The 13,208-nt window shown below is 34.6% G+C and overlaps 2 protein-coding genes across 10 annotated transcripts in view; both read right to left on the bottom strand.

Moving 5' to 3' along the window:
- LOC141459342 (carbohydrate sulfotransferase 11) overlaps positions 1-2,773 on the bottom strand; it is a 73,865-nt gene extending 71,092 nt beyond the window's left edge. The window contains exons 1-3 of the mRNA XM_074138336.1: positions 2,606-2,773; positions 2,264-2,457; positions 369-655 (exon numbers count right to left, since the gene is read on the bottom strand). Of these exons, the coding sequence (XP_073994437.1) occupies positions 369-655; positions 2,264-2,457; positions 2,606-2,714 (590 nt within the window). The 5' untranslated portion in view covers positions 2,715-2,773. The remainder of the gene's footprint in view (positions 1-368; positions 656-2,263; positions 2,458-2,605) is intronic.
- A 2,872-nt stretch (positions 2,774-5,645) lies between these two features.
- Positions 5,646-13,208, bottom strand: part of LOC141459341 (multiple PDZ domain protein-like) — a 111,695-nt gene continuing 104,132 nt past the window's right edge. For 7 of the 9 annotated variants that reach the window (XM_074138328.1, XM_074138330.1, XM_074138331.1 and 4 more), the window contains 5 exons: positions 12,233-12,399; positions 10,139-10,294; positions 9,616-9,768; positions 7,928-8,091; positions 5,646-6,004 (listed from right to left, as the gene is read on the bottom strand). In XM_074138328.1, the coding sequence (XP_073994429.1) occupies positions 6,001-6,004; positions 7,928-8,091; positions 9,616-9,768; positions 10,139-10,294; positions 12,233-12,399 (644 nt within the window). In that variant the 3' untranslated portion in view covers positions 5,646-6,000. Of the gene's footprint in view, positions 6,005-7,927; positions 8,092-9,615; positions 9,769-10,138; positions 10,295-12,232; positions 12,400-13,208 lie in introns of those variants that run through there. The other 2 variants (XR_012461447.1, XR_012461448.1) reach the window with 2 other exon arrangements.

Below are 13,208 nucleotides of genomic sequence, written 5' to 3'. Positions count from 1 at the left end.
GTTCGTCTTATTAAAAAAGGTAGATCTGTACATGGTATCTGATCTGGGACTGTTTAAAGTGCAAAGTTGTAGTTTTCTTTAATATGGCATCAAAGGTTAGCTGAAGAAGCTGAGATGTATACCAACCTAGAATCTCACTTACAGCATCAGCTATCATGCCTAGAAGCTTGAAAACATCCTAATGTTGTTCACAAGGGGCTTTGAAGACTCTGGTAGGGACAGCTGAAGTAGGTAAGGGCTGCCGTTGAACAGAGCAGCTCTAGAACCTCTAGCTACTTATTACGGCAACAGATATCTCGAAAAGCTTGATCACATCCTAGCATTTCTCTGAAGAAAGTAACAGCATTATAGAATTGTGCACCACTCACCTTTTAACAATATATTTGCCAAGTCTTGATTGAAAATATTTCGACCTCATTAGATTTGGCTCCAGTTTGTTTCTGAAAGCGGAAACTAGTCTTTCAAATGGATGTCTGACAAACAGAAACTTTGTGTACGTTGTCAAAAGTTTGGCAATCGTTGGTTCTGTAAAGTTGGCCAAACTTGCTAAAACTCGGCGTGAATGTGCCATATCAGCTGGAATGGACAGAACATCTGTGGTATTGATTACCCCAGACAAAATCATCAATACTCGTTTCCAATTTGTACACGCCACCTGGAAATTTAAATGTGAAATCTGCTAGTGAGATCTGTCAGATGTACGGACAAATAAGGTTGTATCTTAGCTAGATCTGCCAGCTTATCAGTGAAGCTTTAACCGCTCTCTGTATGAACTTCTTACCTCATTCATTAAAGAGGCTGTAAGCTAAGATAATTGTACTAATAGCTGTCGGCAAACAGGCTTAATCAATCAAATAGGCAATGTACCATAACGGTATGTATTAGCTAGTTGTTAAAAATATGAACCATAAAAAAATTGCATTCAACTCTCTCAGGCCATACATACATACTCTTAGTAACGTTATATAACAGTCAGTTTGTTTGTATTGTCTTCCACTAACTGAACTTCAGCAAATCACAATTCCTTGTAACAGTAACACACATCATAACAGTATGTATTAGCTACTTGCTTTTACTAACATTAACCGAACTTCTGCCTGTTTACCCGAGAAATTAGGAAAAAGAAAGGAAATCCTGGAAGTATTTCTGTAAGAGACTAGAATGTGAACAGAAGACTAACATGATGTACAAAAACTTTGGAAAATGTTAAGAATCATCGAGAAGAGAATAAGGCAAAGCGATGGAAGTTATCCTGGATCGCATGAAGTAGTTGAATGTAATGCTGGGGCAGATATTTACCGGATTATAAGAAGGATTCTGCAGGTTTCTGTTTACCTTCAAATAGTCGTTGCCAGAAGATTGCCAATAAGATTAAACTGGAGAAGCCTGGGCAGTCGGTTCTATTAGAAGTTCAACTCAATAGGTAAAGATAGACTCTATCTTGCGCTTCTTCAAGAAAGATTGAACATGTTTGGGCAATACATAGAAAGATATGATAGCGAACAGCCTTTTTATTAGACAGTTTCCTCTAGATCTGTACAGTTATCTGAGCAAATTTCATTTACAAATCTGCACAACTGGATTGGTCGAAGATGATGTGAGTGGTTCTCTGAAAGGCGGTCTTTTCCCAGGTCGATCTACCACAGAAAGGAATGTCTTCGAAAGAAGGCACATTCCCACTAGAGAGAAAGCGACATGTTAGGTACGGCGCACTTCATGGGGTTTCTTGGCATATAATTTGATAAGCAGGAAAAGTCCGCCAGTTAGGAATAATAGCTAAAAAGAGCATCTAGGCATAATATTTTGGAATAATTTAAAAAAGACAGTAATTCAGTTATTGCTTTTTCTTTGTGGTAGAACTGTCTAGTGAATTTTTAGGACTTTTTGTGCCGTTGTTGAGATTTTTATGTACTTTGTGTGAAAAACAAAGAGATACAGTTGAATGTGCATTTTCGTTCAATTTTTTTGAAGTAGTCTAAATATTGAATTCTAATAAGTTCTAGAAGGCTAGCTTGCCAAACTGAGGTGAAATGGGGTTGAACTTTAGAATACACCCTAGAGAAAAAGAGATTATTTTTGAAAAGCTAAATAAATAAAGTGACCGTAGCAACCAAAATTAAAGTTGAACAAATATGTTTGCATTAAAAAATATATAGTGGGAGAAATTCACCACAAATCATGGCCCCAAATAGAAAATTTAGAGAAGATACTTATAAGGTGGTAGCAGGGTACACCAATTTGCAAGGAAGAAACCGTATCTTACCTTAGGTACGTAACAGTAGAGTAACTGGTGTTTCGAATCCACAAGAATATGGTCTAAGACTTCCTTGTTACGTGTTAGATCATTATTGCTTTGACGTCTGTACCGATGGCAGATCTTGTTCAGATGGTCAATGCGTTCCACATAGACACTACGACCAAAAACATTGCTATCAAGGATAGACTTGCGATGGCCACCTGCAAGCATAATGTGGATATTAAGTCATAGAATGCCTTATAAATAGTACAAAGCAATCCACAGTGGATTTTCTTGGAGAAGGCTGATGATTTGAGACCGTAACTACCGTTAGCTGACACTATTTATAGATTACATTTAAAAACTTACCAAAAATTGTAGATTTTCTGTTTAAACAGATTATGTAAGACACAATAAGTGCGCATACTATTAAAACGAACAGTACAAATGTATATCTGATGCAACGGAATTTAAACATCTCCAGCTAGGAATTTGAATTGTTGTAACCTCCGATAACCATTCCCCAAACAGGTTTGCACATTGAACATAAGATTCTTGTCCCAAATATTGAAATGTATCTATTTCATCTACCATGTAAGTGAAGTAAATCATTATACTTTAACGATCTCTCCTGAACTACAAACCGACAGTTTTCTGAAGGCAGCGTCACTTTCAATTCACCCCTTCCCAGAAAACCCTCCTAAATTTTTTTCGAGTAGAATTATTTTACTTCCTCACAATAAAAGGTAAGAGAAAGTATTTTAACTGTGCAGATTTTTGTTTTGGCCCTAATTGTGACAGCCACAGCTATAATAACATATTGTATTGACTCTTACCAATATCAGAATTGTACCTAGCGGACAGTTTTAATCAAGAAACTCTTCTCTTTCCGCAACGCATTTTGGACATTCTAAAATAACATGCTCTTGAATTTTGTTTGCTGCGCAGTGAATACAACTTGGTGAATTCTTGACGCCTATATTGATTGAGTATTCTTTACAAATACCATGAATACACCATAGCTTAAAAATAATGTGGTGTAATTGTTTGTCAGCATTCAGCATGTCAGATCTATTAAACCAGCGTTTTCGTCCTACCGTAGGGTTTAATTATTTAAAAAACTTGACTTTATCACCGTAGAATACGCTCTTTGTCTCTTCTCCAGACATTCAATTTTAATATTTGCAAATAAATCTCTACAAGGAACTTTAATCTTTAAAGGTTTCCCCCACTTCTAAGCGTCACTTGGCTAACGTATCAGCTATTTCATTTTCCGCAATACCTGCATAGGTGTGCCCTTGTCCACATTAACCTAACTTAGAATCCTTAATTTATGTTTTGTTGAAACATTTTCATTCTTTATAAAGGCCGGCGATGAAGATAACATGTAGTTTCGTAAATGTTAAGTGCGATCCGGTTTTCAATACATAGTTACTTCTGTAACGTTGTCAGTGCGTACTTGAAAGCCACAAATATGTCAACCGACTGATAGGTGTGCATATTTACTTTATTTGCTAACTTGAACATTTCCATTACTTTTCTCTGGGGGTCATAGAAGGTGACGCCACATCGATTATTTATCTTTGACTTATCCGTAAACAGAAGATACTTATCAATAGGATGAAAAAATAACTGCCAGTTTCAGTCATGATATTTTTTTTTTTTTTTAAAGATATATTTACAATTTATATGTTACATACAATAAGAAAAAAAATACAGCATGGTACTCCGTACCGTCTGCCAGGAGTTTTAGTTTGTCAAAAAAACATATCTTAATTCCATAATAATAAAAATAAATTAACCCTCAATTAAAAAACGTCTCTTCTAGATGAAAATTACAAAAAAACAAAGAAAACCTAAAAATTAATAATTAAATTCTGAAATCAAAAAATTCCTGTATTGCCCTGCTTTTATAACAAAATTATATAAACCTATTAAATTTTCCCCATTTAGAATGTTTAACAATTCCTCTTTTGACATATTTTCTTTTTTTAAAAACTTTTTCCTGAAGGAGCTCAGGATAGGGCATACTGCTAAAAAATGATAAATATCTACTATTTCTCTCAGGATGCACATTGAACACATCTGTACCTTGTCTAATTCAAATGGAATATAATTCAAATTCAAAAGTTTTCCTCTACATTTCATTACAATTCCAATTTTGTTGGTGTACTTTAAGTGAGGAAAATAATCTATTTGTTTATTCAATATATTATAAAGGCCATGATGTGTCCCCTGTGCAGCCTTTTCCATCCATTCCCGAGTGAAACACTCCTTGTACACATCTAACATCTTATACAGCTCCCTATCCCACGAACTCAAAGAATCCAATTTCAAATCCAATCTATAATTTATTTTAGCTGCCAATTCACGCCACTCTTTAAACCATGACCAATTCTTCTTTATTGTTTCTTTTGCTACAACTTTACACAATCTATTTTCTTCATATTTCAGAATTTTTAATATGTAACTAAAATGTATTCTAAGTGTGTACATCAGTCATGATATATTTTACCGAGCTTCGACCTAGGGACTAGGTCATTTTACGGGCTAATTTACAATGTAATATTGTACATAATTAAAGCGTTGGTGTGTCTTCTGACTTGTCTGCCCATGGACTTCATAATATATATTTGTATAAGTTCCTTTTTTACTTAAACCCCCCTTAAGTTTTAATGAGTCAATTAATTTTCTTCCCTTGGAGGATGCACTCGTCCCCGAACCATAGATTTTATTGTAACTAACTTCCTTTTTATCTAACGACTGAGTGTTATAAGAATAGAGAACACCGCATCACACACAAATCAAGATTCATTTTACTGCTTCCTTACTTCCCTATGTTTTATTGGTTTTTATTCATGGGCCAGTATGAATTATTTTGAATTACTCCTTACCTGCTTCTGGTATAGGATGTGATCCAATTTTTAGCAGCGAGAGAAATGGATGACGGACTGCTGACTGGAATATGTCGCCAATTTGGCTACCCCTGCCAAAGAATCACATACTTTCTTTATAATTAATGGATAGGTAATTTTGTTTAATTAAGTAAGAATATTTTTATTTCTGTGCAATTATTCCTATTCATGCAAACCTTTTTATTTTGTTTGGCGCAAATGGAAAACTTCAGTGCTGCTTGTGAAAAAACTGTCAAGAGTTTTGTATACAATTATAAATTAATTAAAAAATTACAACGTTCGAACACGGATTAAAATTATAGTTCTTGGTGTAAAATGTTCATTTAAACTGCTGTTTGTCAGATGTTTTTGTCAGTTTGCATTGTCCAAAATAAATCCACATTAGGAGTTAGTGGTTTAGTGGAGCAAGTATAATTTAACAGTGAGATAAATATATTTCTAAAGACAGATTACCTTTGTCTACCAGTGCAACTTGACACAACTCACATAATAAATAAAATTGGAACATAGAATCAATTTATTTAAAATAAACTTTTTACAAATAAATTTTGCTACTAAATAGGCCACAAACAAATTTTGCTATTGAGAGAAAAAAACAATTCAAAGTTAAGTGTACGCTTTAAAAAAAAAACGAACACAAAAATAGTTGTTGCTAGCTAAAATAAAAAAAAAAAATGAACCTTTCCATTTTATATATTACAAAACACAAGATTCCAAAAGATACAACTTTTATTTTAAACTTTTTAAATTTTTTTCAACGTTCTCTAATTTCTATCTCTGTCTTGTAGCTTCTTTTGTTCCAAAATTTGCCATTTTGGTAGGTTCCCCCACAAAAATGTTTTTTTTTCTTCATCTGAAACAGTAAAAATTGAAAATGATTGTACTTATAACAACGCTTTACCAAACAAACAACAAAAAATAATCGGTTTCGGCTATTCTTAATTTCTTTTCAGTCGTTTATTGAAGACAATTATTCCTGAGTTTGTTCAGAAAAATAAATTTAAAAAAGAGTTACACACATAATTCTCCAATCAAGAAATTATATAAAAGCCAAGAAAAGAAGAAATAATGAGAGAAACATGTATTTAAATCTATATTACTAAAAGTAAATAAATGAACCTAGATAACAACTAGGTGTCCTTCATAAATTCACATGCTTAGTAGTATTAACAAAATGTCTTATCTCAGCATCTTACATAACTTTTTATGTAGATGAAGAGGAATTATGTACGGTAACACAGTTACGATGTATATCTATGCAGTATCCATAAAATGTTTTATGGATCAGGCTCATTGCAAAAATGTGGTTTGTAGAAAGCCTATTTCTTCGAAAACTAGCTAGGTGATCGCCTAGTATTCTATCTGCGTACTGTGTCATCTCCTAGCTATCTTCTTGGCCATAATTTTATACACGGCTGATAGCAGGGCAATATCTAGATAGTTTTCACATAATGTCTTGTCTCCCTTCATAAGAAGGGCGCATATTAGTGCAACATTCCATTCTCAGGCATCCGATCCTTTCCCAAATCCTCAAATATCCTTTCCCACAATAATTCACCTCCTAATTTTATACATATATGTACATCATCTTTTTGATGATTTCAAACAAGCTTATGACAACCTACACAGAAATAGGATATTTGAAAGCATGAAAGAGTTTAAAATCCTGGATAAGCTCATTAATCTAGTGAAGATGTGGCTTTTGAACTCAACTGCCAAACTTAGAATTTGTGGACTATTCCCAGAATTTTTCCATAAACTGAGGTCTAAAACAAGACCATGTCCCCTCCTCAATAGTGTTCAACCTCAGTATGGAAAAAGTTATTAGGAATACAGAAACAATTTTGAATAGAAACAACTTCTTAAATTTTTTTTTCAAATACATGTCAAAATACAATAGAAAACTGTTTTTTCAAAATTCCTTTTAATTTCTCACCTCTCAACACAGTTTTAACTCTCACGGTTCCTTCACTGTGAATTAAGAAAACCCTTCTATTGAAACGGCTTCAATTTTCAAGCAGCTAAATTCATGATCGCATTGACCAAGAACTTCCGCCAGGAAAAATAACAAAGCAATAGTAAGTTTTTCAGTTCAAAAAAATCGTGAGATGTTCTCGGAAACCTAATGCCAACCGAATGCTTGCTTTCGTGACTGATACTTGTCAAACAATTAATTTCCCTCGGAACTACGAAGCGCTCGAAGAACTTCATAGTTCATTATTGAAGCTTGAAATAATATATCCGACAATAGCTGCATCTGTGCAGAATAAAAGTATATATATGTGTGTGTGAATATATACTTGGGGACGTTTATAAAACAAGCTTGTATTTTTCCTTAACATATAGAACATAAATCTATTCATTGTAGAAACCTTTGGAACTGCTTAGAGTTAACTGTGGAATGCACTACTGTCAATTTAGAGGGAGGCTCAAAGAGCCTTACGCCTTGATGAGTGTATGTTTCCATACATTATCTTTTGATCATGGCAAAGATGAATAATAAATGTACTACTAGTTTATTCTCCCAAAATCGCGTTTCGTTGAAGCGGTTTTTTTTATTTGGTTTTGTTTACGTTCTTGTAAAATTGGTTGTAAGTTATTTGTCTCTTTTTTCCACAATCACACAAATAGGTCTATCACTTTTGATATTCTGAGGATATTGACTATAGAGAAGTTCAGTGGGTTAGAGCGGTGGAGAGAATTTCCCAAATGACAGCTAGTGTAAATTATAGTGCGCTTCATAATAAAGCTAAGTAAAGAGCCAAAGCAAACTTACCTAGCCTGGTATCGGCCTAATTTTAAAGTAACTTTTCCTGTTTGTGTTTTTAAAATGGCAGCTGCTTCATAGTGCGCCATGTTGGTTACATCAGTGCCGTTGATTGAGAGAATTCGATCGCCTCTGGTGAGTCGACCGTCCATACTTGCCACGCTCCCTGCCAGCTGCAACATACACTCACTTACATAGTAACCCAGTCTTGATAACAATCTACAATCTGAACTAACATTACTTCAACTGCGTAACGAATAATTTCTTTTCATTATTCCAACTTGCATGCGCATATGACAAGACATTTTAAAAGGCAATATTACAATAACTTTCTATGATAAAAAATAGTTGCACTTCTAGTATTAAAACTTTTTTATTTATTAAAACCATTCGAAGCTTTATGGGTTCATCTTTGTTTTAAAATAACTACATATGCTTATTTAGTAGGTGGTTATTTCATTACTTCATAACTATCTAACAAGTTCGTTTAATCATCACTATACCTTTTCCAATTTTTATTTATTTAATTATTTTAGCCTAATCATTGGCAAGTCGAGATATATCAACAATTTTCAGAGGATAAAAATCAGTATGCAGAATAATTGAAATATCCTGGATGAAACACTAGACGTTTTATCACCTCTACTACAGACAATTTTAGTCGACAAACTACTAGCCTGTCCAAGGAAACTTCTACTGTCAAAGATTTACCGATGATTTAGCAATAGTAGTCACAGAACGTTCTGCAATGATTGTTTCAAGCATCACTTAAAAATGTTTTGAGACTGGAACTGCAGCTATTTTTATCCTATCAAGTACATAAAACTCAGTCAACTACAACAAAACCAATTTAAATATTATAATTATTACAAATGACAGTTAATACAAGAGGACAATTTGGTGAAAGAAGGTGCATGTTGAGCGATGGACTTTCAATGGATTCTGTGGGTCTTTACTAAAAAAACCATAGCCCACTTTTGGTCAGTTGCAAATAAGTTTTGTTCTTATGGAAGATTTAAAACAAAAAGTGTACAACTTACTGGCATTTAACTTCTTGTCACCCACCAAATTTAAGTGCATTCAACTACCATTTGTATCGGTCCATGGATTCCTTAGGGGGATGTAAGTGCATTCGCCACTTTTCAGGAATCTTAGCATCCCTACGGGTATCTCAGCTTATAAACCAATGTCACCCACCCAAAGCTAACATTGAAGGTTAGTGGTGAACTGGAACCAGAAAGTGATCATGGCTAAATGCCGGTTGCTGTCGGGTGAGTGGACCCCATAAATTTTTGTGGCCGCAGTATGAAAATAAGTATATATACGGGGTATTTTTTACTGCGACCGCATAAATTTATTGGATCCACTCATTCTGCAGCAACCCCAGGTAATATATACATAGCCCCAAGGTAAACTTTTTTTGTATTCAAAAGTTTAATAACTTTAATAAAAATGAAGTTGAAACTGGAGTGTAGAAATATTTTTTATCACAAAGCCTAAGAATGGCGTGGAAGACGGATTCTATGGCTAGCAGAAGAGGCTACAATTACTGTAATAAAACAGAATCTAAAATAGGTAGAAATATAATATTATTTTTAAATTACAAAGCCCTCTGTTTTTTTTTAGTTCAAGTAACTGATGATAGCTAGGCATAGTGTACTTCAAATTTCAAAGTTTCAATTTTCAAATACGCTTACAATGTCAGAAATGAAGATGCCCTTGCCCGAAACCAAGCCTGCCACACTCAGTCCCAGACCTTTGCCCGCTTTCCTCATCAAATCTACCTCAAAGGTGGATAGATGTGGTGTTCCTTCGGTTGTCAGCTCGGGCCGATACACGGTCAGGTGCACCTGTGACGACAACAACACAATCTATTGTACAAGAGTATAACGACCAATTGGCCGTCAAGTCAGAATCTACTGCAATTTATATTAAGATATAAATAAAGTCCGCGCCAATCTCACCTTACAATTTTAAACGATTTAACTAACCAACCTAAATGCGACCGAATGTTCCACTTTACTGAATCAGTTTTTTAGGTAATGCAGGAATAAACTGGCAGTAAAAAGTCTAGCTAATAAGGAACTGTTGGGAAATATAGTAGGTGAAAAATATGTTGGAGGTTCATTAGTAATAAAACACACAGACTTTCGCTAAAATCTGGCAGTAGCTTTAAGTGTTTAACATAACTATCAAATATAAGAGAAGCTGAATTTAAACCTTCGAGGGAGTCTGTCTGAGAGTTGCGATCGCTCTGTCGTAGGTGATAGCTTTAAAACTCTCTCCATTTACTTCCAGGATGTGATCGCCAGTTCTCAGTCGGCCATCCTTCGCGATCGCTCCACCTGCATGCACCTCATGGACCACAATGGTGCCCTGAAACGGCAAAACGCAGTTACTATTAGTAGATTGGACTGAAATATTGCTTTAACTGAGCATGAGCTATGAACAGACAGCCGACTCTGTATTCAGTACAAAATTTAGCAAACTTCATAATAAATTATGAGCAACTACAATTAGTTATGAGGATAAGGTACCTGACTATAATCTACACAATAGCCTATTATTCAGTCTACCTAACTACATTTGTATCTCAGATGTACTAGTAAGTGCAGATATTGTTCAGTTTATTTGTTTAAACTGTTTCTACATTCCATAGAACAAAACGGATTTAGTGGTCAACAATATTTCGAAGCAATTCAGTTCCATCACTTCCTGTTCAAATTCAGACGAAGATTCACAGGATATTATTAGTATCAACAAATAAAAAATATTCACCAAACTAATTACAGACAAAATTATATTTAGGTACAATATAAATTAATATAAGCAACAATTGTAACTTAAATTTAAGGGATATGTTCAATGGAAATATTAAAGTTAATGACATAGTATATAAACTAAAACTTAAATTAATATATCCGTTTAAAATAAAGCGTAAGAGTAGTACGAAGGATTCTCTATTAAATTGCTGAAAAATGAAATTATCGTCTATATGTAATAAACTGGATGCTGGTTCAACATATTAGTTGTTTAAATTAAGATGAAAAATGAACCCAAATAACAAAGACACGTAAAAAAGATGCTGATAAAAAGTCAGCAAACTGGTTATCTCTATTTCTAGGAGGTCATATTCTTCAAAACTTAATTTAGCAAGCAAAAGACTTTAATTCTAAATTTTAGAAAAGTGTGGTAAAATATTAGTGAAATAATGGGAAAATTTAGTGAAATATTACAAAAATTCATCTACCTGACTTTATTTATTTCCATATCTTACATGTAAAGTACCCTTATTTTAATTGTGTATACACTTTTCCAACAAAAAAAGGTTGAGCAGATAGATCTATAACTTTTATATAAAACATTTTTCCAGGAAAATTTTATTAAGGGCACTTCTGGGAGAGGAAGATGTTTAGGCTTTTCTCTAAAGAGCCAATAATGTTAATTGCACTAGCTTGTCACCTGTCGCCGTGCACTCAACCAGTTCCTTATTCAGTAATGGTAAGGTATATAATTACAAAGCTATAATACTACTATACAAAAAACACAATTACAAAGCTATTAAGACAACTATTATTCTTGTATTATAAAAATTCGGATGCGAAAATTATACACTCATTTTAAGGAACAAAGAAAATTGCAAGGTCGATCTGCAAACAAATCCCGTAAGAATGAAGTGATAGGGGAGTGTTAAGAAAATGAAGATTTAAGCTGAGAGTTCTTAGCAAAGCAGTAAACCAATATCTTCTATTGCCTATCGTAATGTGATTCAAAATCTAGGAGTAGATAGTGAATCTCTAGCCCGTTATATCAGAGCTCGAGCAGGTTCTATTCACCAGGCACTGTAGCCATAAGACGAGAATTGTTCAAATCTCTTGAAGACCAAGTTGTTTTTAAGCCTACAGTGCTCTATAAAAGACAGGCCATATTAAAAAAACTTTGTCTGTTTCACGTAATGACCATTCCAGTTACTGGCAGCGCATTTACTTACTGCCATTTTTCTTGACAAGGAGAGTTAATGAGATAGACTTGTATATCGCATGCCGGCCCTAGTTAACTATAACTTGGGCATGGAGAGAGTAGCTATTTCCATCTTTAGTGCATTCACCATAATTTGCTCACCAGAGCAATGCTTCTCATTGATACCTATTATTAAAGAAGGCAAAACACTCGCCACAAGTTATAAACTTGATAGATAGCCATTCATAAACCAGCGGAAGTAATCGCTGAAGATACACCGTTTTCCAGGAACATCTTGGGCAGTTCAATGACGTTAGCCTTGCCTAGGAACTAGGATTAATTAAAGATACTCACCAGAGGCGTATCCGCGCCGCCGACTAGGGAGATGCCCAGAGCCAACTTGTCCTTATTCACCTCGAGCAGACACTGCTGGCCAGCACTCAGTTCTGGCTGACCATCCACCTCCACTTTCACCTTGCCAGATGGCGACGGTGACAGTGTGGCCGGGGCAGCCATTAGCTCTGCAAGTAACATCTCTAGTCACACACTCCACTTACTGCAAAGGCTCTAATTTTTTGTTTAAGTGTAGAGTGGTTGAAAATATGAGCGAGGAAACTAAGCTTAGTGAAGGCTCTGCGGCATCCTCTATCCTTACAAGGGAAGGTGACTGTTAGTTGTCAAAGCTGGCTCAATAAAGCTCTTCCATACGGGTGGTAATAAAACGATATGCCGATGTTTAACAAATAATGGAATCTTTTTGTCTGATTTTATTTTTATTTCATTTGTTTCGTTCTTCAATATAATATTTACTACATATACGCATAAGTGTCTATCACTGTTGCTTGAAAAGGTTTCTTTTTAATGTTCTCGAGGAACTAGTTTAAGCTTCCTGCTAAAGTGCCCTTCAAACAATTTACTACTACTTCGCTTTCAGCATAATAACAAAATACATAAAAACATTTTCTCAAATTTGAGGAAAAACGCTATCGTATTGTCTGGGACGTCGCAAATAAGTGATACGACATATATGAGTGCAATTATCATTTAACTATTAATACTAAATGGCGCTATAGCTCATTAGGCAAGGGCCTGTTTTAGAAATAACTTCCAGTATCGCCTAATTTAATCTTTTGTTCTACAACCAGATTTTAATCTTCTGTAACACCAATCTTTCTAAGGTCGACCTCCACGTTATCCAACCATTTTAACCCTGGTCTTCCTCTTAAGCCTTTTTTTCGGCCATCATTCTTTTGGGTAGTTTGGATTCTCCGCATATGGCCAAGCCACCACAGTCTTTACTCACTTTTTAGTTTTTTAGTCACTTTTTAAT

This window comes from Rhodnius prolixus, unplaced genomic scaffold (assembly GCF_049639745.1).
Source record: "Rhodnius prolixus isolate KJV_2025 unplaced genomic scaffold, Rpr scaffold_11, whole genome shotgun sequence".
NCBI classification, from domain to species: domain Eukaryota; kingdom Metazoa; phylum Arthropoda; class Insecta; order Hemiptera; family Reduviidae; genus Rhodnius; species Rhodnius prolixus.
Note: the sequence above shows the minus strand (reverse complement) of the source record. Positions and strands in the feature narration are given on the sequence as shown.